Raw genomic sequence first — 27,840 nt, 5'->3', positions numbered from 1 at the left:
AGAGTTTCCGAGCAAGAGGCTCTGGAGAACTTGAGAAACGCCTTTCCCGGTACCGTTAGCCACGCCCAAGGCGTGATCAATTGACCGCTCAAGGGATTTCTGTATTAACAAAGCATCCCACATTGATCATGATTCTATTATGTATAGCCATTGACGGCCTCAATTACACGCTGCCGATGCTACCCTGTGTCGAGAAAAGGGCGGGGCCACTTTACAGTTCGTCCCCCACTATAAAATTTCCGCCATCATCACCCCGCCCCCGCCTTCCGACCTCGCTCTTCCCCCGATGACTTGAGCTCAACCATCCCAGTGAGCGGCAGCTCTCTGTCCAACCGTCAGCCCAACAACCAGCGCCTTTCTCGACCGATTCTGGCGCCATCGCACTCTATCACCATGGCGTACCTCACTCTCGCCGGTGATTCCTGCTTCACCGAGTCCGAGGCCCAGAAGCTGAAGGAGCAGATCAACAGAACCGCGCCCATCAAAGTTTCCGTTCTGCGAGGATCTTGGGTCTACTATGCCCACATTGACGGCGACAGCAACGCTGCCAGAGAGAAGCTTGTCCAGCTGCTCCCGCTACCCTCCGGCTCGGGCGAGCCAACCCCTCGTCTCACTCACATTGGCTTTGGTCGGAATTGGTATGTGACTCCGCGTTACATCTCGCCATGGAGCTCCAAGGCCACCAGTATCGCACACGTGTGCGGCTTCGAGCAGCAAATTCGCCAGATAGAGCGTGGTCGCATCATCTATATCGAATTCGAGCAGCCGTACAACGACAAGGTCATTCCATTCCGCGACATCCTCTATGACCGCATGACCGAGAACCTAACAACCGATGCCCCGGATCTCAGCACCATGTTTGCTGAGGGCCATCCTCTTCCCCTTGAGGTCGTCGACATCTTCGCCAGTGGGCGGGATCCAGCACGGGTGCTCAACGAGTACAACAAAGAGCGTGGCCTAGCCCTGGATCAGTCCGAAGTGGAATACCTCGTGGAAAAATTCACCCAATTGGGACGTCCGCCGCACGACATTGAGCTCTTCATGTTTGCTCAGGTCAACTCGGAGCACTGCCGCCACAAGCAGTTCAATGCGAACTGGACCATCGATGGAATGACCAAGACAAGGTCCCTCTTCGATATGATCAGGAACACCCACAAGACGACGCCAGATTTCACCGTCTCTGCCTACAGCGACAATGCTGCCGTTATGCAAGGTGAACAGGCCCATTTTTGGGCCCCTGATTACTCGACCGGCTCTTGGAAACTGAACAAGGAGCTTCTGCATGTCCTGGCCAAGGTCGAGACACACAACCACCCGACCGCCATTGCCCCTTTTCCCGGCGCGGCCACTGGTTCTGGAGGAGAGATCCGTGATGAAGGTGCGGTCGGAAGAGGCTCAATGCCGAAGGCCGGGCTCTGCGGGTTTTGGGTCTCAGACCTGCTGATTCCTGATCACCAGGCTCCCTGGGAAATTGATGTCGGTCGCCCTGCCCATTTCGCGAGCAGCCTCGACATCATGCTTGAGGCCCCCATCGGCAGTGCCCGCTTCAACAATGAATTTGGACGCCCCTGTCTCACGGGCACCTTCCGAACCCTTCTCACGGCTGATGACACTAGAGCCGGAGGAGAATTCCGCGGCTACCACAAACCCATTATGATTGCCGGCGGTGTTGGTACCGTTAGAGAGAAGCACGCGCTGAAGCGGCCCGAGGATGTTCACGAGGGCGCACACGTCATTGTCCTCGGTGGTCCCGCCATGTTGATCGGCCTTGGTGGCGGCGCAGCTTCAAGCAATGCGTCGGGAGAGGGCAACGCCGACTTAGACTTTGACAGTGTCCAGCGCGGCAATCCCGAGATGGAACGCCGAGCGCAGATGGTCATCAATACTTGCGTGGCCTTGGGCGATCAGAACCCCATTGCTATGATCCACGATGTTGGCGCCGGTGGGCTTTCGAACGCGCTACCGGAGCTTGTTAGAGATGCTGGCTTTGGCGGAAGGTTCGAGCTTCGTCAGGTTGAGAGCGTAGACCGAAGCATGAGCCCGCTCCAGATCTGGTGCAATGAGGCCCAGGAGCGCTATGTTATTCTCGTGAACAGCGAAGGGATGGAACGCTTCACCAGCATCTGCCGTAAGTTGAGTCGCTAGAATCTATTCTTTGTCCAGCTTTTGCTAAATCAACTCGCAGGACGAGAACGATGTGGCTTCTCGGACGTTGGAACCGTCCTGTCCCATGAAGTTGACGGTGTGCCCAGGTTGATTCTAACCGACAAAGAGTCGAACGAATACCCGCGTCCCATCGATGTACCGATGGACGTCCTTTTCCCCAAGGGAAGGAAATTGGAGCGAATCGTTGATTCCAAGAAACCTTCCTGGCCCGTATTCGACCCCATCGCCAGCCTAAATTCTGCAGTTGGCGGTTCAGTCAGTGATGCGGACCTGTTCAAGAAGGCCGTACAACGCGTCTTCTGGATGCCATCTGTCGGCTCTAAGTCATTCTTGATCACCATTGGCGACCGGACGGTTGGCGGCCTTACCACCCGGGATCAGATGGTTGGACCATGGCAAACACCAGTTGCCGATGTTGCTGTGACGGCGACATCTTTCAATCTCAACGGCGGGAGGACCGGCGAGGCAATGGCCATGGGCGAGAAACCCACCATTGCACTTATCTCCCCTGCTGCCTCGGCCAGGATGGCTGTCGCTGAGAGTCTGTTGAATCTTGGAGCAGCAGATATCAAGGGCGGTTCTCATCGCGGGGATCTACGGCGCGTCAAGCTCTCTGCGAACTGGATGGCCGCCGTGAATCATCCAGGTGAAGGTGCTGCTCTCTACGAAGCCGTAGAGGCTATTGGTATGGAGCTATGTCCGCAACTTGGCATAAGTATTCCTGTCGGCAAGGATTCGACATCCATGAAGTCCTCGTGGAAGGATGGAGAGACAAAGAAGAGCGTGACTGCGCCTGTGTCGGTGGTTATCTCGGCATTCACATTAGTGGAGGATGTTCGACGCACGTGGACGCCACAGCTTCGTCGAGTGGAAGATGTGGGAGAGACCATCCTGCTCTATGTCGACCTCGCCCAGGGCCGTAAGGCGTTAGGCGGGTCTGCTCTCGCGCAGTCTCTGGGCGCCATTGGCCACGAGGCTCCTGATGTTCGGGACGTGAACCTCCTGAAAGACTACTTCGATGCGCTAGCTCAGCTGCACGAGAGTGGTGTCGTCCTCGCCTACCACGACAAGTCGGACGGCGGCCTGATCACTACAGTTGCAGAGATGATGTTTGCCGGCCGGTGCGGTGTCGACTTACTGATGGACGGTATTGCGGACTCGGGAAGTGTGGCAGATATGGTGGACGCTCTCTTTAACGAGGAACTGGGTGCCGTCTTCCAAGTCCGTGCATCAGATGAAATCAATTTCAAGCGGTGCTTCGCGACCTGCGGGCCCCCAGCTGGCTTGATTCGGAAGTTCGGCACCATCCCGCCGGCATCCAAGCAAACCCTCAGCATTCGCTACGGCGAGGGCTCGCCGTTTGTTACACTCGACCGAGGCGAGATGCAGCAGTGGTGGTCAAAGACGTCGTTTGAGATGCAGAAGCTAAGAGACGACCCTTCCTGCGCCGAGTCAGAGTACGCAGCAATCTTGGATTCCAGCGACCCGGGTCTATCCTTCAATCTCACATTCATACCCGCCGAGAACATTACTACCTTGGCGGCGTCCATTACCGGCTTCTTTGGCAAGATGCCTCGCGTGGCTATCCTCCGCGAGCAAGGCGTCAACGGCCACGCCGAAATGGCATTCGCCTTCCGCGCGGCGGGCTTTGACGCAGTCGATATCCACATGACGGACATCATCAACGGCCGCTCCCTGGCTGACTTTGTCGGCCTCGCGGCCTGCGGCGGCTTCTCGTACGGTGACGTGCTCGGCGCCGGCCAAGGCTGGGCCAAGTCGATCCTGCTTCACGACAAGGCGCGGCGCGAGCTGGCGAGCTTCTTCCAGCGCAAGGATACCTTCTCGCTGGGCGTTTGCAACGGCTGCCAGATGCTCTCGCGGCTCAAGGAGCTCATCCCCGGCGCCGAGGACTTCCCGGCTTTTGTGGAGAACGCGTCGTCACAGTTTGAGGCACGCTTCAGCATGGTCAAGGTTGAGGATAACCCGGCCCGGCCGTCGGTCTTCTTCAACGGCATGGACGGCTCCTCACTGCCTATTGTCGTATCACACGGTGAGGGCAGGGCCCTGTTCGCGTCGGAGGACTCGTTCCGCAGGCTGACCGAGGCGGGCGGCATCCCGGTACGGTATGTGGATAACCGGCTGAATGTCACCGAGCAGTATCCGTATAATCCGAATGGTAGCCCAGCTGGTGTGGCCGGCGTGTCGAGCAGAGACGGCAGAGTGCTGGCGATGATGCCGCATCCGGAGCGGACTATCATGGCAGATGTGGCGAGCTACGTACCGGCTAAGGAGGTTGCAGAGTGGGGAGAGTTTGGGCCTTGGTTGAGGATGTTCAGGAGTGCCAGGCGGTGGGTGGGTTAGACCTAAAATGGAAGCATGATGGTGTCTGGACGGCGTTGTGAATATGGTAAACGGTAAAATATCAATATATGGGGATGGGATTGATATATGTTGGCGGTAGTTAAATCGTGTGTATAACTTGGTTCTTGCCAAAGCATGTGTTGCATATTCTGAGTTGGTCTGCTTGTCATCGTTGTTTTGAAAACGAAGCCGTGTCAACCTGCTTATGTTCCTCTGGGAAGCAGCATGGTTTCTTTGGAATCCAATCGAAGGAATAAAGGCAAGATTATGTTTTACTTCAAACAAGCCTCACCATCTCGTTACCCACGCAAGATAGCGAACTCATGGCGAAGGAACCGCTGCCAGAATCACAGGATATCGTATTTACTTAAAAATCAGCATAGTCGAGATATGGAACGGCGCGGGAGTCTAGTTGGCCGCTATCATTACCGCTAAACATAAAACCGTTTCCCCTACAACGTCTGAAATCCAAATGGAACGTCATCAGCATCAGCTCCCTGCCCCGGGACCACCCCGGCCGGCACCACCCATCATATTCCGCGCCCTGTGAAAGTGTTAGCGCTATACTTGGGATCCCATATTTCTGAGGACTCACATCTCGGCGATGCTCGGATCCGACATGAGCGAGCCGATATCAGGCATGCCGCCGCCGCTCCCAAGCGAGTTGGCCATCTCGCGCAGACGCGGGTTGCTCATCAGGTTGGACATGAGCTCGGGGTTGCTCATGAGGTTCTGCGCCATGGACGCAAACATGGGGTTGTTCATAATGGACGCAAAGTCAGGCATGCCGCCGCCGCCGCCGCCACCTCCGCGACCCGCACCGCCGAACATTCCCGCCAAGTCGGCCAAGCCCGGGCCCCCACTCCCACCGTTGCCGCCGGGGGCCCCGCGCGTCGACGCAGCCGCTGCCGCCGCCGCCTCGTCCGCTGCAATCTCATCCACCCGCCGCTTGGCCGTCTCGTAGCCCTTCCTCATGGCCTCGCTGCCGCCGTTGCCCTCGTGCTCAATCCCCTTCTTGTAGGCCTCCATGGAGCCCTTGGCGTCGCCGAGGGCGAAGCGCGCCAGGCCGAGCCGGCTCCACGCCTTGGTGTACTTGGGGTCGATGGCGACGGCGGCTTCGGCGTCGGCCTTGGCCGACTCGTGATCCCGCGCCGCCGAGTAGGCAGCCGCGCGGTTGGAGAGGAAGACGGCGTTGCCCGGGTGCAGCGCCAGGGCCTGCGTGTACAGGTCGATGGCGGCCGCGTAGTCCTTCTGGGCCATGGCGGCGTTGCCCTTGGATTTGAGCGCCTCGGCTTGCTTCTTTTGTTCTTCGGTCGGTGCGGCCGTGGATGAGGGCGCGGCGGTCGACGACGAGGCAGACTCGCCCGTGGGCTTCGCGGCCGGCGCGGCGTTCTTTAGCTTTTCGTAGACCGAGTAGATCTGGAAGAGGTTCTGGGAGCCGATGGCCTGGGACACGGCGGCTTTATCCGAGGGGTCCACGCCAAAGGCCTCGCTGATGCAGTTGATGGCGATATCGATCGAGTCCTTCTCTTCGGCTTGCAGGGTGCCGTCGGTCAGCGACGTCGAGAGGAAGTCGCAGATCGCCAGCGCGAGGCGCTGCTTGGAGGTTGTGGCCTATTGGATTCTCTCGTCAGTCCTGGGAGTCGTCCTGACATGCTTGCTCCTGCGGGGGGTTACATACCATTCTTGAATTGAATGCGTCGATTGCGATGGGATCTTGGGGAGCGTGGGGAGTTACAAAATTCTTTGTATGCAAGGCTCACGAAAAATCTAGCTGCAGCTAACGTTGGGGGGGTAAGTATTGAGTTGAATGGAATGGTCCCTGGCGGGGCTGGTTTTAGCCCAACGAGGGGGTGTCCGCCCGATTCCACGCTCATCGATGGAGGGGTTGAAGGCGGGGTGGGGCACTGTGGTCTGGGCCCGCAGCGTTTCACGGGCTGCCGCGCCAAGGCCCTGACAGAAAATACTGGTTCACGACCCCTTGTAGGGTATCTTTATCCCGCTATTAGCGCTGATCGTCAAAGGGCCAAAAGGGTTTTGCGGACAATAACAGTGGATCCCCTTATATACCCCAGCGGGAAGGTGGGGCGAGCTGATGTCAACTGCTTCCTCAACCCTTGCGTCGGAGCTGTCACCGTTCGGCTAACCAGCTTCAACCAGCAACCTCGCCAACCAGCAGCACACAGTTTTGCCAACGGCCCAGGCCAGGGCAAAAAGCCCGGGACATACTCTGGGACAGGCAGCGATCTATCGTTCTACCTCGTCGATTTCTAGCGCGAACACGAAACCCGCATAGCAGCTGCGGGATTAGGCTTCGTCACCCCAACAAACGCAGCTCAAGATGGCGACCCCGAGCAACAGCAGCAACACATCTGCGCGGACACACACGATTATTCCGGCACCTATCGCCACGAATGACCAGCACGTCTGCTTTATCTGTCTACAAAATGACAGCGATACGCCCAATGCGACATGGGTGAACCCGTGCCCTTGCAGCCTCGAGGCGCATGAGGAGTGCATGTTGCGTTGGATTGCCGAGATGGAAACGTCGTCTAACCGTTCGAAATCTGGGCTCAAGTGCCCGGCCTGCAAGGCGCCCATCACAGTCGACGAGCCATACGACGCCATCCTCGCTCTGCGCGACCGCCTGTATCGCAAGTACAGCCGTGTGGCGCCCTACGTGCTCCTGGTGCTCGTCTCCGGGGGAACTCTCGCCGGGGCAACATGGTACGGCTTTGGCGCCGCTAGCGTCTTTGCTGGCCCCGATGCTGTAGCAAGATGGATGGGGCCCCGCTCCCGCCGGCGGATACCGGCAGTGATGCTCAAGTTCTGGGCGCTGTCGACGATAGGACCCGGTCTGGTAATCACACGGTGGCTACCATGGTTGGGGAGCATTGTGCTCGTTCCCTTCTCCACCCTGGTTCGTATCGCTTGCCTCTCCTCTTCGTGCCTCCGAGAAGTAGCTGCTGATAATATCTGTGCAGTATGGCGCAGCCCTCGTCGCTCAAGAGGACCTCCCTGTATGGCCGCCCTCTCCAGAGTGGGCCATGGCCTTGATGCCCTACGTGCAGCTCGGCTACACCTTCCTCTACTACGACCTCCTCGGGCCACTGGAGAGGCGCCTCAACCGCGCCCTCCGCGGCCGGCCCCCTACCGAGGAACCCGCTAACGCTGGGATCGAGGATGCCCCGGCAGGAGCGCCCCCACAAGCGGCGGCAGCACCGGCTGAAGCAGGCAACGAGGAACAAGCCGATGGCGTCTGGGGCACCGTCGTGAATTTCGGCCGCGCCGCCCTCGGTCTATTTCTCGACTGGCGTGTCGAGGTCGAAATTCAAGAGGAGGTTGAGTTCAGGATAGGTGGAAGAAACGACCAGGCCGCCGCCGGCCACGCTCACGGTGGGGACAACCTTGAGGATGGGGAAGAGGGAGAAGATGAGTTTCAGATCCTCGCCGGCGACGCAGCAGCCCAGCCCGCACCACCACTACCGCCCGCAGCAGCTGAACAACCAGCACAACAAGCCAATCAGCAAAACCAGAACAACCAGAACCAAGACGAAGACCAGCGCCACAACAACAACAATAATAATAATAACGACAACGATGCCGGCGCCGGCGCCGGCGCACCCGTCGAAACCTCGTACCTCACCGAGATCATCAACAGCGTGGTCACATCCCTCCTCTTCCCAGCCATATCCTACGGCGTGGGAGAGCTCATACGCGCGGCGGCGCCCAAGTCGTGGGTGACGCGGCCGTGGCGCGCCAGAACGCCGACAGGCCTCCTCCAGGAACGGTGGGGCCGTAGCCTGGTGGGTGGGTGCCTGTTCGTCGTGCTCCGGGACGCCGTCACGCTGTACACAAAGTACAGGCGCGTGCAAGTCAAGGCAAACAGGAAAGTTAGAAATGTGGAGCGAAGGGTGGGGGGGCGGGAGCAGAGCAGGTCTGGCGGGGGATGAATTTGAGGAGATGGGTGGCGATCTTGGGATGTTGTTTGTACGATTTAAAGGGTGCATTCCCCTCGTTGATTTTTTTTTTTTTTCGCTTCGCGTTAGACGATCATAGCATTCATTGCGTCTCGGATACGATTTATCCTGGGTATGGTACATGGTTGGGCAAAACAGCGAAAAGGAGTCAATGGTTCATGGAGTCCCCGGCTCCCCCGGTCCTGAAAGCGTGGTGGCATTCCCTTGAGAAATCCTTCTCTAGCTAACCTTCCTCAAGCGGGTCGGTCAGCGCTCACAAATCCCCCCCCTTAACCAAATACACGGCGCTGCCACTCCCCGGCCGGCTGACCACCACGGCCGCTTCCTTCTGCTCCTGCGTCAAGTCCATCTTGCTGTAGTACTCCTTCTCCCAGGCCTCGCGCACGGCAGCCACCTTGTCAGCCGGCACTAGGTGCACGCTGCACCCGCCCCAACCGGCGCCCGTCAGCCGGCTGCCGTAGCTCCCGGCCGCGCGGGCGATGGCGCAGAGGGCGTCGATCTCGTCGCAGCTGCACTCGTACACGTCGCGGCACGAGTCCTGCGTCTCGTTGAGGAGGGCGCCGAGCCGCGCGTTGTAGGCGCCCGTGTCGCCCGCGGCGGGGGTCTGCTGCTCGAGGAGCGCCATGAACTGGAGCACGCGGAGGGCCTCGCCAAAGACGTGCAGCGCGCGCTGGCGGAGCTTGAAGCGCTCGGCCCGGACGGGGAAGCGGGACGTGAACTGGGCCTCGACGTCCGAGACGGACATGTTCAGCACCGAAGCGATTTCCTCGCGCGTGTAGCCTTCTTCTTTGGTGAGCGTCTTGCTGGTGAGCGTGATCAGCTCCGAGAGCTGGTCCGGGACCGGCTTGCTGGAGGTTGCGCCGCGGGCGTGCTCGGACAGAGCGAAGTAGGTCTCGTGGAAGCCGTGCAGCGAGATCCCGAGCGGCGCGGCGTCGGCGGGGAGGCGCGTCCCCGGCGGGTTGAGAACGGCGTTGAGATAGGCGGCCGCCAGACTGCACTCTACCACGCGCAGGTTGTAGTGGATGGGGCCCGTCACGAACTTGTCCGAGGTGACGAAGGATTGGGCGGTGAGAAAGGTTAGCTCGGGGTCGGTCTTAGGGAAGCAGACGGGTCTGGCCTGCAGGCGGGGACTGAAGGAGACGAAGAGAGCTGAGCCGCGCTCCGAGAAGACAGAAGCGGCTTGATCCATCCTGGATGGGGGGATTAGCTTGGGCCTCTCTTCGCATCAGCGACTTGACTTGGGACTTACCCTCCAGCGTTCACGCCCACTGCTCGCTCACTCACAATGGCGAGCTCTGTCAACTCGGTCTTGTCCACGGTTTGCTCGCCGTTGGCCACCATGACGGCCAGGGCGCTCGCGGTGACAAAGGCTGCGCTCGAGCTCAAGCCGCCGCCGACGGGGACGGTGCCGTCCATGAGAATCTTCATGCTCTTGGGCTTAAAGTCTGCGCCATGCTTCTTGCGCAGCAACTCCAGGGCTCCGCGCAAGCCGGACTTGAAGTAGTTGGTCCACTCATGAACCGTGGCATCAATCTCCACAGCATCATAGGGGATGTCAAACTCGTGCGCTGGGAACCTCTGGTCCTGCACATTGGCGATCTGGATCTTGTAAGTGCCGTCCTTGGTGGGTTCGAGATCGGTCGACACAGCGAGCAGCGCGTCGGCAGTAATAGCCATCGGCAGCACCGAGTACAGCGAGTAATCAATGTGCTCGCCGATTATGTTCACACGGCCAGGCGAGCGCGAAACAAACTCGGGCGCATGTCCATGAATCCCCTCAAACTTGGACAGCAGTCGCTTCCATCGTGCCGTCTGCGCAAGCAGCGCATCCGATGTGTAAATGTCTCCTAGGGAGCGGGCAACGGGAACCGGGTTAGCCATTTGTGAAAGAGGCTGCTTGATAAAACCGGAAAGGAAGGGGGAAAAAAACAAGGGAACGAATGGTTTAAGGTGTCGGTCGTTGTGCAAGAGCTGGAGCTTGAGGGGGCCCCGCACTGCAATTCGTGAATGAGAGCGGTTTTAGAAGGAGAGGGCAGTGTAAGGTTGCACTCCCATAAATTGCCGCCAATGACCGACGTCGCTCGACCGATGTTGCAGGTGGATTAGGAAAGAGGAAAGAGAGCGTGCTCCCAAAACAACGGCGTGCTGTTCGGTTATCATGTGCTTCTCCACCCACTCGTTTGCAATCGCCGAGTAGCTTAACTTCACCGTTGATGAGCGCCACTGCTATGCTCTAACAGCGCCGTTATTTGAAGTTGCCTAGGTTGGGCATCTCGTCCCATCAGGATGCCTACGTTGACTGCCGCGAATCTAACGTTAAACGGGACAGCGAGATCAAAGTCATTGCATCCCACCTTTTTGAACCCTCAGGCCATTAGAAGGTCATTTACTCGCCTGAGCAATTCCATAATATCCAACCCATGTCTCACGCTTGGGCAACTCCCGACAGAGTCCTCACCCTCCCATCAGGAGGGATACCCGCCATGACATCAATGTTCGTGTTGAACACATAGCAGACCGAAAATCATTAGGTGAGATTACGGCAAGGTAACACGAAACAGGATGACCATAGCATTCAGGTCTCGGGGGTTCACAGTGACAACCACCTCTTTCGGCCGCCTTTGAATTGTCAGGCCTGGTATCGTCGGACCAGTGGACCAAAGTGTTGCCCAATTCGATAGCTGCGACAGCAGAGTATTCAAATCTCTCCAAGGATAAAAAGGTTCAAAGATTATGAGCACTCTTAGTGCGGTATTCTGATTAGCTATTTAATTCCGAAAACCGCATTCGCGAGCTAAATTCGAATTTCGAGTAAACTTCTCCCACTGAAGCGATTCTCCTGATGAGACACGACCTCGAGATAATCGGAACTCCCGGCAATCCATATGCCGCACCACCACCAGACAACCCCACGAGTAAGAACCAAAGAACAAGGGTACCAAACTAAGACTAGAACGGGCACCAGTCAACCACTCGGACCGTGTCCGTGATCCTGCAGCCGAATGTGATCAGCTGCCCCAACGTCCTCTCTTACACAGGACCTCCTCCTTTATGACACCCGGCAGACGTCATCCCACCGCCACAGTCACCCATCCGAGCCATTCATCCTCCCGATCTTTGTCCGGACGTCCCAAGGTATATATTCTCCCCGCGCGCGGCTCCAATGCCCTCTCACCTCGGGCGTCTGCATTTTCATTCCCCTTTTTTCTTTCCCTTTCCTTATCGTGGGGTTTCATCTTAGCCACCCTCAGAGCAACACGGTTTGAACATCTTCGACACCCAGATACAAAACCAAAGACCCCCCCCCCCCCCCCCCCCCCCAAAAAAAAAAAAAGAAGAAAAAAAAAATACAAACCCACCTTTTCACGAGCTACGCCTGTTTCCTCAACGTTACAAATCCCAGAAAACACCTATCCCCCAAGCTAGCCAATTTCACCTGCACACCATGAGCGACTGCGGCTGCTCTTCAACGGGGACTTGCAATTGTCCTCAGGGCCAGTGCACCTGTCCCAACTGCCCGGTGAGTTCGGCTCCCTTTCCGTTGTTGTCCATCAGAGATAGCGGGATAGGAGGGGAGTACAGTTTCCGTTCTGGTACTGATGCGTTCTCTTCTTCCCGTCATCAGAAGCCTGGCAAGTAGAACCACCATCCCGTGGCTGTCCGCTGCAACGCAGTCCCCGTCCCCATCAGGTGTCGCGCGCGCGCACATACGCACGGGGTAGGAAGAAAACTTTCTTGAAGTGATGATGTTGTTTTAAAGTGTGTTCTTCCCTTGGGAATGCTTTGATTGGTTTTGTGTGTACGACTAAGGTCATTTTCAACTCCTACCTGGGCAACTGCTTGGTGGAACACGATATGGATGGCGCATAAATCACTCGCACGGTTTTGCTTCTGTTTTTCTGATTCTACCTTTTGCTTCTGGAGAAGAAGAGATGGGGAGAAGAAAAAAGGAACCGAAAACGAGAGAAAAAAGTTGCTAATGATGAGTCGGTTTGGGACTGTTAACTCGATGTTACTAGGCCAGAGGGTAAAGCATAAAAAAACTGTAAGATTATATCAAATATAAATATGGATTTGGGTGGCTATCTGGAAGCGTCTTAAACTAGGTGAAGGTGAAGGTGACTTTTTTAAGTGATGTTTGGAATATTATTTCGGGTAGTTATAATTAATACGCGGTAAGATTAAGTACAGTACGAGTGAACCCCGGCATCATGTCCAGACATGATAGTACACTGCGACGGGGGAGATTAAGAATAGGGGTAGTATTAAAAGTCAATAGAGTACGGGGATAGAAGAGCTTCGTTTTTTTTTCCGAGTCATGAATCCGTCATCCATTCATCACCACACCTGGCGGTGGTGTTCGAGGTGTTTTTCTTTTGAGAATGCAAGCAGTCGTGGCAGAGATTGCAGGATTGTATATGTCTGATGATCTGTGGCCATAAGTCGAGGGCTAGGCCGATGTGCGGGAGTAGACCGTCGACTCTCTCGTCGGTCAGGTATTAAAAGGCGGTAGGTGATAACAGATAAAAAGTTTGTGAAGCGAACTTGTGAGCGGCGGTGCAGGAGGGAGATCCTCCGGGGAGAGCGATCGCTATCAGTAATAGGGCTCGTCATGCGGGTCGTGAGGACAGTCGCCCATTTCGAAGTCCGCCTGGGGTGTGCCCAAACCTCGTTGGGATGCAATGCCATCTCTGCCGCCGTCGGTTCCCAGAACCTGATGGCAGTATTCGGTAGACAGCATGGGACCCACCGTGAGATATGAGCAGGCGGGAATGGCAGATTGGGTGGACTGCGGAGATATCCCAGCTGGCTGGCCCTCGCATGCGAGCCACTGCGACACGGGTTGGCGGGTAATAAGTGAGGCTGATCCGTCGCTGAAAGCGTAGACTGGGTGGGAGTCCGACCCGGCCGCCGTAATACCTTGTTGCTGAACATCGGCATATGGTTCCAATGCGGGAATCTGGAACTGTGGAACCATGGGAAATTGAGACTCGACCCCCGAAAGGAATTCGGTACACGGCACCGGCCCGGGACTATGCATCGGAATCTCCCCCAGGCCAGCTGGGTTGGTTGAGGACAGGACAGCATCCTTGGGCCCAGTGCGGTGTGAACCGATATCGGCTACGAGGCAGTGGCCAGCCAGGGCTGAGTCGCAGGAGTTGCAGTTCTCCTTGACGGGGAGCCGTAGCTTCGCCGGCAACTTGGGAACAGGGGAGAAGGGTTCGCAGAATGGCTTACAGCCGAGATTCATTGCCCACTCGATTACCAGGAAGACGTCGGGCAGATGGCGAGTCTCGAGCATCTTCCTCAAGACGTTCGAGGTGTGAGGCTGCCACTCAGGGTCCTGCCCGCCCTTCTTCCGGTTCTTCCAGAAATCCGCGACGCCCTTCTGGCGCAGCAGGTTCCGGAATCGAGTTGAATAGGACCAATTGCGGTGTGTGAGGTTATCGTCAAAGTGCTTTAGGACGTGGTTGAAGTACTTCTTGGCAGTCTCGTCGGCATCCGCCGAGCTCGAAGCCTCGAAGACAAGCCTGCAGTTGGTGAAACCGCAGGCAAACACAAGTTGCGGGCATAGCTTGACCATGGCTTTCTCGTGGGGGTGGTGGACATTGTGGTGGGCTTGTTTCACGTGCCATTCGAAGGCCGACTTCCAGTCAAATGCCATGCCGCAACCACGTTCAAGACAGAGCCACTGTGCATCCGTCTGGTGAAATTGCATGAAATGGCGCTTGAGGTCTGCCTTGCGCGATATGGACGAAGGCATCTTGACTTCGGAGCAGTATGGGCACTCGAAGGACGTCTTCTTAGGGGAATGTAATGCGGACGAAGCACTCGGGGTCGTGAGTTTGTGTATGGCCTTGGAGATGCGATGCCCCGTGGTCGCCCGGTACCCATGCGTTCTTCCCCGGCAGGACTGGGAATCCGGACCTGTTTGGGCTGGGATGGATGGCGTATCGATCGAGTGGACACCGTCGGAGATGGAGCTCGTGTCCGAGTACCCCATCCCACTGGATGGGCGGTCGAACGGTGAGTGCAAGCTCCAGCCGCCAGCGGTGGAAAGGCTCGAGGAAGGACCTGGGCTCGTCGTCAGCAACCTCTCCCGCCACAAAGACTAGGGGTGATAACACGCACGGGAAGCACATTGTGACTCCAAGATGGCTATCTGGGCCATTCCCTGGTCGTTCAACAGTGGCTCGACATCCTTCAAGAAGCGGATCAACTCCGGCAGCGGATATCGGTATGCGAGTTGGCGGATACAGCCGTCAGTCAGGGTGGCCATTTGCGAATGCAGGCCTGTTGTAGGAGTCCCGTGCAACGAGGGCGATGGCTGGAGGCCGGCAATAGTACGTGGGCGCAAAGGAGTGTGTGGGGCAAAGAGCGTGGAAGTAAACAAGTGCTACAGTAGGGGGGTCGACAGACCGGAACGAAACGAATGTAGGAAAAGGAACGTGGTGTTGCAAAGGGAACAGACCAAGCCAGCCGGACGACGAGAATCACAACCAATGTCCCATCGCTCACTTAAGAAAGAGGAGACGGGTGACGGGGTTGCCGAGGGTGCCAGTCCCAATATATCACTAAAACGGGCAGATCCGGACACGACAAGGCTGTCCCATCTGCCCCTCCACATTGGCCAGCGCATCGCCCAACCGTAAATCTGCGCCCTTGATGGCTTGCCCGCCATCGTGAAGCGGCTGACAGAACAGATCCCTACGTCACATACAGACCGTGATCCTAAGACAAGCTGCCTGTTCCCCCGCACCTGGATCCCGGTTTCCGTGGCTGGGGTTCCCGCTCATTGCCCGTTGAACTCGCGGGGCTGGGCGAGGCTGGCGAGACATCACGATTGGATCCCAGCTTCGGGAATCTGAAAGAAATTTTCATTTCCAATTTTTTTTATTTTTTTTTTTTCTCACTGTGGCCCGTGATCAGAGATTGCAACCCGGACGGGCGGTCTGGCTGCCTGCCGGCCTAGGTCGATCGGAGGCACGCGTCGGATGAACCAGGCTGGGTGATGAAGATTCTACCTGCAGCTGTCAGGCAAATGTGTGTGGGGGTAATATCCCGCAGTTGCGGTCAACAGCGGTGAAGGTTAATTCGCCCAAGACGGAGTAACGCGACCATCCCACACCGAGGCTGAGCTACAAAGACGTCAGCAGGCTGATCATATGACGGGTATGAGCTGGGCTAGAGTGCGCCTCCGAATTGTTGAGGCCGATCTCCGCCAGAACAGTGTTTCATCTCAAGTTAAAACACACATGGAGAAATTGGCCGCCTCCGTATTTGGCGTTGTGGCGTCGCTCTAGAAGGCAGCGGAAGCTTGGCGCGCGGTTCGCAAAAACCACCTCACGGATCGGGGTGCCGAGCGTGAATGGCGCCGTTGACGAGACAGATTTCAAATGAAAACGAGAAACATATCCTTGCTTTTAATCTTAAAGCATGCTCAAAGCCACATGGTATCCATTCAACGAAGAGGTATGTACAGCCCGCCGATATGAGGCGAGGAAAATCCGGATGCCAAGTCCAAAGCCTCTCTGCCTCTCCCCAGTCAGACCAAGATCCAACACTGGACCCACAATTCCGCAAATCCGCAAATCCGCAACCACACCTTTTCACTGCCCCAGTAATGCACTTTTAGACATATTGGTCTCAAATCGAAACCATTTTCCCCCGCCCTCTTCCCCGATGATATAAGAAGCCTAAAATTTGAGGCTCGCCACATCGGGGAAAATCTCAATGCCCTGCTCGGCCGAAACTTACTTCGCCCCGAACCTAGCGTTTCTATGTTGCTAACCGTGGAGACCGCATGTGCGTTGCCGCATCAGCTCCCGTCTTTGCTTGTCCTTGGCTATTGTCCCATGTCAGCTAAAGAGTGCTTGTGAAGGCGCGAGACAGATGTACATACCACTATCCCAGGCAATGAACTCATGGAGGGCAGATCCACCGGGAACCATGGGGAGGACAGGCACCTTCTTGTCCGTCACCACTTCGAGCAGGGCCGGTCCGTCGGATTCGATCAACCACTTGAGGGCATCCACTGTCTCCTCGGGTTTGACAAGACGTTTGTGCTGGACACCCATGGCATCTGCCAGTTTCATGAAATCGGGATTCCTCTGATGGGTGTGAGAGTACCGATCCTCGTAGAACAGGTTTTGCCATTGCGTAACCATGCCCTGCTCCTCGTTGTTCAACACGATGACCTTGACGCCAATGTTGAACTGTGCCGCGGTAGAGAGTTCGGTCAGAGTCATGCAGAACGAGGCATCGCCGTCAATGTCGATGACCAAGGCATCGGGCCGCGCGACCTTGGCCCCGATAGCTGCCGGAAGGCCATAGCCCATAGTACCCAGACCACCAGAAGTGATCATGGTCCTGGGATGCCGCCAGCGAAAGTGCTGAGCCGCCCACATCTGATGCTGACCAACGCCGGTGGCAATGTATGTGTTCCCCTTCCGGTCCGCAGTCAAGTTGCTAAGTTCTTCGATCAAAGTCTGAGGCTTGATCAAACCCGACCGCTCAGCCCGCTCATAGTCGGACAAGGGCCACTTCTTCTTCCACGCAGTGATCTGATCAAACCACGGTTGCCTATCAGCCATCGATTTGGCCTCAACCTGGGGGACGAGAAGGGCAAGATTAGCAGCAACGTCGCCCTCGACAGCCTCCGTCGCCTGCACAACCTTGTTGATGTTCTTGGGCATGATTTCGAAGTGCACAATGCCGCCCCGTCCCTCCTTGGCTGCGGCTCTGGCCACTGGCGCAAACTTGGCAATACTACCAGTCACGCGGTCGTCGAAACGCGCACCGAGGGCAATGATGAGATCAGCTTCCTGCATCGCCATGTTGGCATACGCGGAGCCGTGCATGCCAAGCATGTGCAGCGACTTCTCATCCAGTTCGTCGAAAGCGCCGAGGCCGTGGAGCGTAGTGGTGACGGGGATTGAGGCCTTGTCCGCCAGGGCTCTCAGCAGTTCCGGGCCGCCCTCTGAGCAGACGACACCCTGCCCTGCATAGATGACGGGCTTTTTGGCAATATTAACGAGATCAGCGACGCGGCGAATCGAAGCATCCAGCTGCTTCTTGCTCAACTCGAGAGCAGCCCGAGACGCCGCACTTGGAATAATCGGGATGGCGGATTCGGTAGGGATAGCCTTCCTGAGAACGCCCGCGGTAATATCTTTCGGCAGGTCGACGAGGACCGGGCCGGGTCTCCCGCTCGTTGCGATCTCGAAGGCCTCGTTGATTCTCCGCGGCAATTCGGCAACACTCTTGACCATGACGTTCCACTTGGTGCACGACCGGGAGATGCCAATCACATCTGCTTCTTGGAACGCATCGCTACCAATCGCCGACGTGACAACCTGGCCGGTAAACACCACCATTGGCGTGCCATCGGCGAGCGCATCAGCCATGGGCGTGACGACGTTGGTAGCTCCAGGCCCGGATGTCACCAAGACAACGCCGGGCTTTCCTGAGGCGCGCGCATAACCTTCAGCCATATGACCGGCGCCTTGTTCGTGCCTCGGGAGGATAAAGTTGAAGTGTGGCGAGTTGTAGATGGCATCGAAGACGGGGAGAATGGCGCCGCCAGGGTAGCCGACTGTCACAGGCCTACCGTTAGCCAACATATCACCAGAGACAGCGAGAAGTGGCGGTGGACGCACAGATAGTCTTCACACCGTGCCTGAGCATCATCTCGTGGAAGATCTCTCCTCCCGTCTTTCCAATGAACCTGGGTAGGGCTGTCAGTCTCCTAGGATCGCGCGAGGCGGCGGGGTAGTCGGCGACGGAACGTACGACTCGTCCATGTCGCTCTTGCGGGGATTGACGAGCGGCTGGACATGGGCTCGGTCCCCGGAGACCGCGGCATTGAAAGCAGGGCTAGGCGTCGGCCGTGTACTGCCATGGAGGTGACAGTTAGCCGGTCAATTCTGCGGTGAGTCACGAGTGTAGAGGGGTCTGGCGGTATGGGTGCGCAAACGTACGTGCTAGTTGCCTTTGGCGCAGCCGAGGATGTCTGATTTCTGACATTGGAAGGCACATTGCGCCTCGCGACCACGGCTGTGGCTCTTTGCGAGATTGCGAGCGCTCGTTGTTGGCCGGGCCGAGTTTCGGCCAGCCCCTTCAGGGCGCGGCTGGTTTGACGGAGCATCGCGGGCAGGGGGGGGTGGGAGGAGGAGCGGAGAGGAAGTCAACTACAAGAGGAGGAAAGAAAAAGAGAAGAGAAAAGAAAGCGCAACAGATAAACTGTTACCGATAATATGGCCCGCGGGCGAATGACGCCTTCATATGAATGCGAAGAGTCAATGGGCTCGACGTCTTGAGGGCTGGTGGGTTTGGAGAAAGAACCCTTGACCTTGGCCGGGAGAAGCAGCGACTGCAGGGCCGGTGGCCGGTATGAGTCGTCGCTGTTCTCAAATTTTTTGACAGCCCATTGTGGGGTAACTTCAACGTCGACTTTGTATGCACGGACCACATAGTGGTTCCTGACCGTGATCTAGTGGCGATGTCGGAAGCCGCAGAAGCGCCCGATTCGCTGCCGATGGTTATTGTGGGTGGCCACAGGTCTGGAACCTTTTCCTTGCTTTTCACAGCCGGTACAAGATTCTGGGGCTTGTGGCGCTGGAATTGTAACATCTTTTTCCCTGGCTCAATGGGACATGCACTCTCTAGCGGCAGGTTAAAGCCTCCCCGGGCTGCTCCCAATATCTGCCCCTTAATGGTTGGGATTCATGCTCTGGCTGTGTGGTCATGGTGACACGATGGACCTTGGTGGCCGTGGGATTCTGTTATGCGGGGAAACCTGGGCCAATGGCAGCCAGCCAATTAGCCTACAAAATCTGGCAATCCGATCCCATGGGCCCGACAGGCCTTTGGGTTCTTCATCCGGAGTATAAACTTTCCCGGTGCAACGGTCCGCTGGGTATCCTATGTTTAAGGTACTGCGCCCCGCGCCGTGTCATGGGCCGGCCAAGTGCAGGATTCATCGGGTGGCAGGCGCGAAACACCTGCAGCAGACTCGCACCGTCGTCGAACGCCGGTTAACGCGTGCGAATGGAGCACCAAGATTTCGTATGCTGGGCTATGAGGCGGGGCGGGGTCCTGCATACGGTACCTACGGGAACGGCCCCGCTGGCAGCTCGACCAGGAGCTGGTTCAAGGCGGTTGGGGCTGATCAGCGCCAGGTGCTGTAGTCTGTCCAGCCGCTGGCAAAATGGTATGGGGTGAGTGTTCTGGCCTCATCATTGCTAATTAAGGAAGGTATCTTGATCAGGCCAAATGCTCTGGAGTCGGTGGTTGCTTACCGGCCAGGCACAGCTGCCCCGTCCGATTTCGGTACTGCCGGGTGAGTAAGATGCCTCCCGAAGCGAAAGCTACTGACTTCCCACAACGGGTCCTTCCCGGTCGTGCCGAGTTGAAGATCACGCCTACGTGTAGACCCGCTCCCAAGTCAACCCGCCAGGAAACACAGAATCCCAGTTCGAATTAAATTTACAAGGTGATCCGGCATCCTTTTCCTCCTTTTCAAGTACAGAATATTCTAGCTGGAATGCAATTAACCGGTGGTAGTCACAACGGTACTAGAACAAGAGACAACGTTGTATATTGTAGAAGCGCTGTAATGATGAGTCCTTTTTGCAACAAAGAGAAAACAGGTATTGGCTTTAACAACGACTCTATATCCTACAAAATATTCCGACTGTGAGAGTAAACAGTAGGTTCGGATCCAAGCATCGTCGTCATCCCTACTCTCCTACGGAGGGGCCGAAAGGACCAACCTAAACGCCCCGCCTTCACAAAACCAAACAAAATAACTTTCATCTCCTCTGCTTAAGTACTAGCGACCCTTACAAAGACCAGTCATCACGACCCAACCTGCCATCAAACCAAATTGCCCGAAAAAGAGACTCGACCAGTATGCGTGCCGAATGCTCACGGTGGCAACGATGGTGGAGGTAGCATTACAATCCCTCCCTGAAGCAACGGAAATGGGGCAGAAAACACATGGTTAGCTCGACGTGTTCTCTCTAGTTGCTGTATCATTGACTACAGTATAAGCTTCCATTTACGAAACCTGTGTCATACAAAGGAAAAGGCTGGGAAAGAAATAGGGTGTTCTCGGGTTCCCTCAACCCCTCAACGAAACCATGGGGTTCGGGTGAGGAAGGGATGCAGCCCGAGGGGAATTGGGCAGCTGTAGGAAAGGGAAAGTAAAGAAAGCTGGGGAGGGGAAAAGGAAAGGTTCAACATACAGCAATGCCAACGTCAGATCACCATGGATATGCGCCTTGAGTTCAATCTCAACCTCGAGGTTCAGATCTAGTCGCAGCTTCAGCGGGTTCTTGCCGCCCCCGTCGCCCTGCGGCTGCGGCTGCTGCTGCTGCCGCATCTGCATCTGTTGCTGTCGGCGATACGCTAACTGGTCGTCCTCGTCGTCGTAGTCGTCATCGTAGTAGCGGTCCTGCTGCCTCTGGCGGCGTCGACGGCGGGGTTCCAGATCTCGGTTCTGCTGCGGTTGCGGCTGCTTCTGCATCCACTTTGGCTGCGGCTTCTCATCGTCCTTGGGGGTGGCAGGTTCCGAGTAAACTGGGCTCTGCTCATCGTCCTCTTCCTTCGCGGCCTGGGCTGCCGGGTATTCTTCGTCTGCCGGCTGGTTCTCGGCGTCGTTTTCTTGCTCCTCTTGACCCTCTCCATCGTACTGCTCGCCATCTTCTTCCTGGTAGTCGTCATCTAGGACTTGCTGGTTCTCGGCGTCGGGGTCTTCTTCGCCGTAGTCCTCGCCGCCAACGGCTTCTTCATGTTGATTGTTGGCCTCGTCTCCACCATCGTCTTCCTCGGCTATTGCGGTGTGTGGTTGCTGAGCGGTTTCAGGCTGGCTGGTGTGTCCGGCCGTTTGCTGCTCCTCCTCCTCCTCCTGCGGCTTTGGGACTTGCTCGTTGGGCTTATTCTGTCGTCGCATTTGTGTTAGCCATCTGATTTCTCTGTATTCGAAATTCCCTTTCGGTGCCTCACCGACGCCATGTTTGTGATCGTCTGATTCAGAAGTTGACAATTTTTGCAGAGTTGGGATGAGCGTTGGTCTAGCTAGTAGTCGCAAGAGGCTTTAAAAAGTCATCCTTTTCCTACATGGCAGGTAACCGGCCGACAAGCTGCCAAGAGACCCTTGTAGCATCATAGCTTACAAAAACATGATTTCAGGCCGGCCACAGGCCTCCAGCCGCATCACGCTTCTCATGGCCGGTGACGACATGGGGTGAGGGGGTAAAGACGAGTCAAAGCCAGCGCATCAAAGGGTATGACGTTATGCCTGCATGGGCAGTTGCCGTTGAGCTAATCAGGTGGATGGGGAATGAAACAAGCTTTTTGGGGCACCGACATCCACACTACCAATCAGCCGGCTCGGCCAAAACACGGCATTGACCTAGGCAGAATGGGGGTGGGGTGGGCGCAAGAACCTTGGCCTAGCTGCCTGTTCTGGTGATCGTGGCGAGGACGCCTGGGGTATATGACGAGGAATTGGTTATCAGCACTCGTCTTGTGTGGAAGGGTTATGCTAGCCTGAGACTCGAAACAAAGCCATTCACAGCTGGCGGTCCAAACGACACTCGAGCCACGATACAAGCCAACCGGGACAACACGGACAGATCATGGTGATCGGCCTGCTGGTCATCTCAGGCATCCCAACCACCATCGGTGTCTGCGAAGCCCTGAGCGCGCAGAAGAAGGCGGACGCAGCAGCAAAGGAGAAGGCCAAATTCCACCTCACAGTCACCGTTTCGCTCGATGGAAGAGAACCGGTCGAGTGTTGGTGCGTCTTGAAAGAGGGAAAAGTGAGTTACTCTGTTGCAACATCCCTTGACAACCGGTGTGCGCGGACGTCTGAGCTCTGTACAAGGGAATACCAGGTTGACATTGAGCGCGCTGGGGGATCTTCCGGAATCTTCAAGAAAGAAATGAACTGACGGTTTGCAGCTCTGGATAGACCATCCCGCATTTCCAATGCCGGGTCACAAGTTCACGGGCTATTACTTCACGTACCCGTCCGAAGCGCAGCATCGCGGACTTGTAAGCACCATCTCCGACGACCCGCCCATGCTCAACTGGATATTTGTCGACAAAGATAACGGCATGGTACGCCACGGCGGTCGGCAAGACACGTTAGGCGGGCACACAATTGGGCCGTGGTACTGGAGCGATGACGAGCAGTGGCTGACGCTCGAAGGCGACGCGTCACGCTTTGCAGCGGTTCAGATGGAAAACAAGAAGTGGGCAGTTGTGTGGGATCGGGATGCAGGTTCGAGGAGAGAGGGCAGTGAATCCGAAGGCGGCAGCGAAACGGAGCCAGAAACGGAAGGTACTGAGGATCAGGACGGAGCAGGGGGTGAACGAAGTAGTCGCCCTCAAAGGCGGGTTCCAGTCATGCTGCGCCGCAAACTGCAGTTTGGCATGGAGAGCCGATACGTCAAAGGCGAGAATGGATGAGCAAACTGCGGCAAACTTGAATCGTGTGAAGGTGACGTTGCAGCACGGAGTGACGCTCGCGGTTGTTGTGTGTTAGTTGAGTGCAGATAGCGTTTAGGGCGCCTGGGTGGGTTTACTGGGCGTTTCTCGGCGTTAAATTATTTGTGTTCCGTTCAGATTTATGCGGCCACGCCGATCAGCCAGATGTCGAACCCCATCCAATGTCCGTCTAGAACACCAGTGGCTCGGTTCTTCCCTGGAGATGATTGGGCGAATTGTCGGGGCCGGACACCTTGCTCAGGGTAGGCCGATGACTTCATCGCCCATTCTCGTCTTCGAATCCTGTTTTGGCCTCTTGAGGGCTCCAGGACGTCTTCTTTTAATAGCCCTCCAACTCGGGGCCCGAAGGACCCTGAGAATGACAATCCGAACTTTCCATAACACGCAGCTTGTGCACAGATCTGATCAGCACCGCATTTTAAATCTCATTTCACCTGGACAATGGCATCTCGAAGCGGTTCCGAGGAGAAGAAGCCCAGGCGCCAGCCCAAGCAGACTTATGAGTCTGAGGGCGAAGAGTCGGAGGATTACGCTCCCCCTCCCCAGCGGAGACGCAACCAGCGACAGCAACGAGGAGGCCCTCTTGATAATCTCGCGCTCGACAATGTCCAAAACACGGCCGGTGGCCTTGTCAACTCGGCGACGGGTGCGCTAGGCGGCGTGGCAGGCAACGCCGTCGACCAGAAGGGAGGCGGCGGCAAGAGCGATACTCTCCGGCTCAGACTCGATCTCAACCTCGATGTCGAAATCACACTCAAGGCAAAGATCCATGGTGATCTAGAACTTGCTCTCTTGTAAGTATTCACCTTTCCTTTTAGCCCTTTTCATTTCCCCCAGAGACTAGCGTGCGCGAAGCTACACTCCTGAAATGCCGACGCGCGTCTCTAGCTTCTAGAAGCGGACCACCTTTTACCGACTTTGTTTCCTTTTCCCCGTCATGTTTTCTTGCCCGGGCTAAAGGTCGATGTAGAGAAACTTGACCAAGAGGCACTCAAGACTGGGGGGGTGTTGTATACGCGTATTGGTTTCTGGGCGATGCACCTGTGGCGGACTCCGGATGGGTATAGGGGCTAATTCCTTAGGAACTGAAGCAACTAGTGTCCGGTCTCGAGTCTTCAGAGGCTCCATCTGTTCGTGTACAAGAATCGGGTTTGGTGGCAGGGGTAATTGGCGGGCTTGTGTTATGGTAAACGGGTTTACGTTAGCTGGCGAATGGGCATCCAATTTCATACGAGGCGTTTCCAAACACAGATGTCTATACAATATAGTAAATCGCATCAATAGGTGCCAGAGAAGACATTAATGATTTTGCATATCCGTGTGTCCAGTACCCGACATTACATCATGTGCTGAGTAGCGTCTGCGCCCCGAGCAAGTGGTGGCCTTGGCAGCCTTTTAGCGACACACAGCTGCAGGCGAACCCTATCCATCCCTGCCAGGTTGCTTTCCTGCAGCCAACTCAAACTCTGTCGAGATTATCCACACTTAAATCGGATCCCACATCGCTTATCTATGCCGAGCACGACGGCCCGATATGTCGCATCACCCGGCTCCACCTGAGACCTCGTGTCCTTACGATGAGAAAGCGAGCCGGCCGAGCGTGGAACGGCACATGCCGATGCATATTTGATGACTCCAAATGCCAACCGGGCAAAGTGGCCCGACAGACACGTCGATTCAGGCGGCCGGCACCCACCCACCAATGCAGGCCAAAGTTCACGGAGAAGCGGGGTCTTGACACCTTAACCACACTCCCGTCAACCTACTGGCAAGTCTCGGGTCGGGCTTGGCTCTGCTCGACCTTGCAGAAACCGGTTTATCTGACGGAGACACAAACACGTCCAACTGCATGGCATTCAAAAACGCCTTATTTCCTGTGTTTCACTTTCCGCTTTGAGCTGCACAACCGCTCGGCCGGAGCCACTCCCTGGGTTCGCACACCCCTGCCTCTGGCCCCGCGCACCGCTGATGTAATTCTTGGGCCTGAATTCATGCCCACTTTCAGCCAGTCGCGGCAACAAGACGGGCAAGACATACCAACTTTTTCCCACAATGGCCAGCTGATGGGCCGCTGCCCTTCTTCCACCCCCCTCCCTTCCGGCTTCTATTTTCTGCACATTTACCTGTGCATCTCGACCCACCTGCCGCTGTCAGGCCCGGACCAGTGAGCTTGTGCTCGGCGTGGCTTGTCCTGACGCGTCCAGTCCACTTCACCCCGCGACTTGTTCTTGGTCAGTGACGTCATCGCGCTCCCGTATCGCGCTCCCCTATCACGTTCACCTCGCAACACACTCCGAATGCCTACCTCCCTTCTAGGTCACATATCCAACTTACCTAAACATCAAGGGCTCTAAAACTAATGCCTGTTCTGGATGCTCTTCACGGTCCTGTTTTTAGCTGGCTAACTCATGGGAGGATTCTGCAGCTGTGCATGCTGGCCACAATCAGCTGAAGATAGCCAAGACACCGCTCTTCTCACCGAGAAACAAGCAGAATACCCCTTTGGCAACACAGTGAGCCCAGATAGACGAAGGGACTCGACGGGAGACCATCAGGTAGCCATGACATCTGAGTATCGTTTAAGTGGTCGGCCTCGAGGCACGCCTCCTCGTCGTGAGCCACAAGACGACGACGACAACGACATTGTTCATGTTGGAGACATCGGAAACGCTCTGGACGTTGGACAAGGGGGTAATGAGAGCGACGTCGAGGACCCTCCCCGGCAACCCGACATTGAGCATCAAGACAGCCCGGAGCGCGCAAGAACACCTGCCTACGTCGCCCCCATACCGAAAATCGCCAGCATCCCGCGAATCTCACCTGGTATCCAAGTATCCCCCTCGGAGCGGCCTCAACTCTCGCCGTTTGTTGGCTCCCTCCTCATGGGGAAGACGGTAGACGAGTACGGCGACATTGTAGATGAGAAGACGGGCAACGTTCTGGCACGCGCCGGCGGCGACCTGCCGTCGATCGTCGGGCGAAGGGTGTCAAACAATATGGGCGATATCCTTGGCGACAACGGGGAGCTGTTGGGCTACGTCGCCCACGTCGAGACTGGACGGAGGAGCAGCGCAAGCCTGCAATCCACGCCAGGAATAATGCCCCGTAGTTTGTTCGACCTGATGGGGAGAAGCAGAGCTTCCTTGATGGTCGACCATCTGGGGAATATTATCGACGCGAATGGCAACGTGGTTGGCAAGTTCCACGACAACAACAACCCGCTGCATCGCAAGGAAAAAGAGGAAAGAGAAACCTACGAACAAACACCCGTGAAGAAAGAGCCGCTCTTTGGGTCACCCTCTGCGCACCAGCCTGACAAGCCCGAAGGCCAGCAGCAGAAGCAATCACCGCCCCCAACACCGCCGCCGCAGCCGCCGCCGCAGGAGGAACAACGTTCCCAGTCGTCTAGCGAAGGCCAGCCGAGACCTAGACGGACCGAGGAGGAGAGGAGACAAAATGCAGAGGCGTGGAGGAAAGAAAACCCGAGCGAAAGTCCCTCAGACATCTTCCTCGACGTCAAGTCCACGAGGGACGGCATCCAGCTCACAATTCGGATTCCTACTGTGTTCGGTCAGCAGTGTACGCCAAATATCACATTTTCGTAGCTCGTACACGAGGTGGTGAAATAACGCTGAATAGAGCCATGATAATGCGCTCTGTATTATTACATTGCAACGGGCAGTTGATAAGTCGGTGCCAGAAGTTGAGGCAGAAGGGATAAAGCCTGCACTAGAGTTCCGAGGACATGGGTGGCCTTGTATGCATGTACTTAGGATAGAATTGGAGACTGCGTTGACGGCATCTAACTCTTGGATGGGTAATGGGGACGGAATCAGAGATACCTATTTTGCAGCACACAACATCCCAGTATGATTGACAAAAGCTAAGGGGGGGAGGGGGTGTGCCGAGTGCGTGTCCCCTAGTAGGAGTGAGGAAACGGTGAGCCCAAAGCAGGTTTTTTTGGCGATTCAAAGAGGGCCAACAACAAGCTAACGGCTAAGGAGGGTCCAGTATGACGTCGAAGCTTGAAACCACACCCATTCCCCGAGCCCCTCTGGCCCCATCAGTCTTCCTAGTCAACAGTAGGTGAGAGGTGGGAACAGCTACGCTATACCCACCGTCGACACATGAGGACGCTCACACTCACATAGATTTTGAAACGGAGCAAGCCCTAGCGGTGACGGCTACTAGGCGTACCCTTACCAAACCGTTATGCGCAGTTCTTCTGGCCCAGCTGAATCTGTACCCACACTCCGCAACTCGGCCGATTCTACACTACATCTGCGATCTCAGATCCCAACTCCCCGTCCCATGTAGAACGTAATAGCTTCACGGAAAGTCCCACCTGACTAATCCAGAGTTCTTTCCCCCATATCCTACTTACAAAACTATGAGTTAGTTCTACGTACGCGCGCGCCACAGCCACAACACCTCTCCGTCAGAGGATCGCGCACAATCGGAGAAATTAACTTCGATATGTGCTCATACGTCTCCAACACGTGCAAAATCCCGTAGGAGTGTAAGTGGCTGAGGCAGCCTCCCTACCTTTTTCCCGCCCCATGCTCTATCATTGGAGGGACGTGGCGCAGAGTGAAGTCATCCCGTCCCGCGCTGTGGCAACCAACAGAAAAAGGGGTGCGGGGGCCTAGACCAGTTATCGCATTAACAGCATCACAGAGTCTAGACTCTGCACAACGCGTTGCCGCCAACTTCCATCCTTGTCTCCTCCGTCACCCAATGGGCATCACGTCACTACTCCGTGACGTAACCTGTAAGGCGACAATGACGTCCAAGGACGGACAAGATAGCTATGGGA

The 27,840-nt window shown here is 56.3% G+C and overlaps 10 protein-coding genes across 10 annotated transcripts; 5 read left to right on the top strand and 5 right to left on the bottom strand.

Annotated features, from left to right (window-relative positions):
• Positions 1-393: 393 nt before the first annotated feature.
• ADE6 (phosphoribosylformylglycinamidine synthase) lies at positions 394-4,527 on the top strand (the record flags this gene model as incomplete). The annotated part of the gene is made up of 2 exons (XM_071064241.1): positions 394-2,128; positions 2,186-4,527. 2 exons carry the CDS (start codon positions 394-396, stop codon positions 4,525-4,527), a joined length of 4,077 nt encoding a protein of 1,358 aa, XP_070920342.1.
• A 489-nt stretch (positions 4,528-5,016) lies between these two features.
• sgt2 (Small glutamine-rich tetratricopeptide repeat-containing protein 2) lies at positions 5,017-6,211 on the bottom strand (the record flags this gene model as incomplete). The annotated part of the gene is made up of 3 exons (XM_071064240.1): positions 5,017-5,071; positions 5,123-6,141; positions 6,209-6,211. The coding sequence occupies 3 exons, from the start codon at positions 6,209-6,211 to the stop codon at positions 5,017-5,019; spliced, it is 1,077 nt and encodes a 358-aa protein (XP_070920341.1).
• Positions 6,212-6,868: 657 nt separating this feature from the next.
• On the top strand, positions 6,869-8,480 carry MFIFM68171_08820 (E3 ubiquitin-protein ligase MARCH5; the record flags this gene model as incomplete). Its single annotated transcript, XM_071064239.1, has 2 exons — positions 6,869-7,447; positions 7,512-8,480. 2 exons carry the CDS (start codon positions 6,869-6,871, stop codon positions 8,478-8,480), a joined length of 1,548 nt encoding a protein of 515 aa, XP_070920340.1.
• A 280-nt stretch (positions 8,481-8,760) lies between these two features.
• On the bottom strand, positions 8,761-10,388 carry GAL1 (galactokinase; the record flags this gene model as incomplete). Its single annotated transcript, XM_071064238.1, has 2 exons — positions 8,761-9,697; positions 9,757-10,388. The coding sequence occupies 2 exons, from the start codon at positions 10,386-10,388 to the stop codon at positions 8,761-8,763; spliced, it is 1,569 nt and encodes a 522-aa protein (XP_070920339.1).
• A 2,713-nt stretch (positions 10,389-13,101) lies between these two features.
• Positions 13,102-14,787, bottom strand: MFIFM68171_08818 (Transcriptional factor SWI5; the record flags this gene model as incomplete). Its single annotated transcript, XM_071064237.1, has 2 exons — positions 13,102-14,582; positions 14,640-14,787. The coding sequence occupies 2 exons, from the start codon at positions 14,785-14,787 to the stop codon at positions 13,102-13,104; spliced, it is 1,629 nt and encodes a 542-aa protein (XP_070920338.1).
• A 1,507-nt stretch (positions 14,788-16,294) lies between these two features.
• On the bottom strand, positions 16,295-18,654 carry ILV2 (Acetolactate synthase, mitochondrial; the record flags this gene model as incomplete). The annotated part of the gene is made up of 5 exons (XM_071064236.1): positions 16,295-16,353; positions 16,411-18,102; positions 18,167-18,234; positions 18,300-18,401; positions 18,488-18,654. 5 exons carry the CDS (start codon positions 18,652-18,654, stop codon positions 16,295-16,297), a joined length of 2,088 nt encoding a protein of 695 aa, XP_070920337.1.
• A 1,985-nt stretch (positions 18,655-20,639) lies between these two features.
• On the bottom strand, positions 20,640-21,524 carry MFIFM68171_08816 (uncharacterized protein; the record flags this gene model as incomplete). The annotated part of the gene is made up of 3 exons (XM_071064235.1): positions 20,640-20,697; positions 20,756-21,450; positions 21,516-21,524. The coding sequence occupies 3 exons, from the start codon at positions 21,522-21,524 to the stop codon at positions 20,640-20,642; spliced, it is 762 nt and encodes a 253-aa protein (XP_070920336.1).
• A 626-nt stretch (positions 21,525-22,150) lies between these two features.
• On the top strand, positions 22,151-22,985 carry MFIFM68171_08815 (uncharacterized protein; the record flags this gene model as incomplete). The annotated part of the gene is made up of 2 exons (XM_071064234.1): positions 22,151-22,333; positions 22,476-22,985. 2 exons carry the CDS (start codon positions 22,151-22,153, stop codon positions 22,983-22,985), a joined length of 693 nt encoding a protein of 230 aa, XP_070920335.1.
• A 480-nt stretch (positions 22,986-23,465) lies between these two features.
• MFIFM68171_08814 (uncharacterized protein) lies at positions 23,466-23,822 on the top strand (the record flags this gene model as incomplete). Its single annotated transcript, XM_071064233.1, has 1 exon — positions 23,466-23,822. One exon carries the CDS (start codon positions 23,466-23,468, stop codon positions 23,820-23,822), a length of 357 nt encoding a protein of 118 aa, XP_070920334.1.
• A 1,763-nt stretch (positions 23,823-25,585) lies between these two features.
• MFIFM68171_08813 (uncharacterized protein) lies at positions 25,586-26,629 on the top strand (the record flags this gene model as incomplete). The annotated part of the gene is made up of 1 exon (XM_071064232.1): positions 25,586-26,629. One exon carries the CDS (start codon positions 25,586-25,588, stop codon positions 26,627-26,629), a length of 1,044 nt encoding a protein of 347 aa, XP_070920333.1.
• Positions 26,630-27,840: the final 1,211 nt, after the last annotated feature.

The sequence above is a fragment of the Madurella fahalii genome, assembly GCF_045866475.1.
Source record: "Madurella fahalii IFM 68171 DNA, scaffold_5, whole genome shotgun sequence".
Lineage (NCBI taxonomy): Eukaryota > Fungi > Ascomycota > Sordariomycetes > Sordariales > Madurella > Madurella fahalii.
Note: the sequence above shows the minus strand (reverse complement) of the source record. Positions and strands in the feature narration are given on the sequence as shown.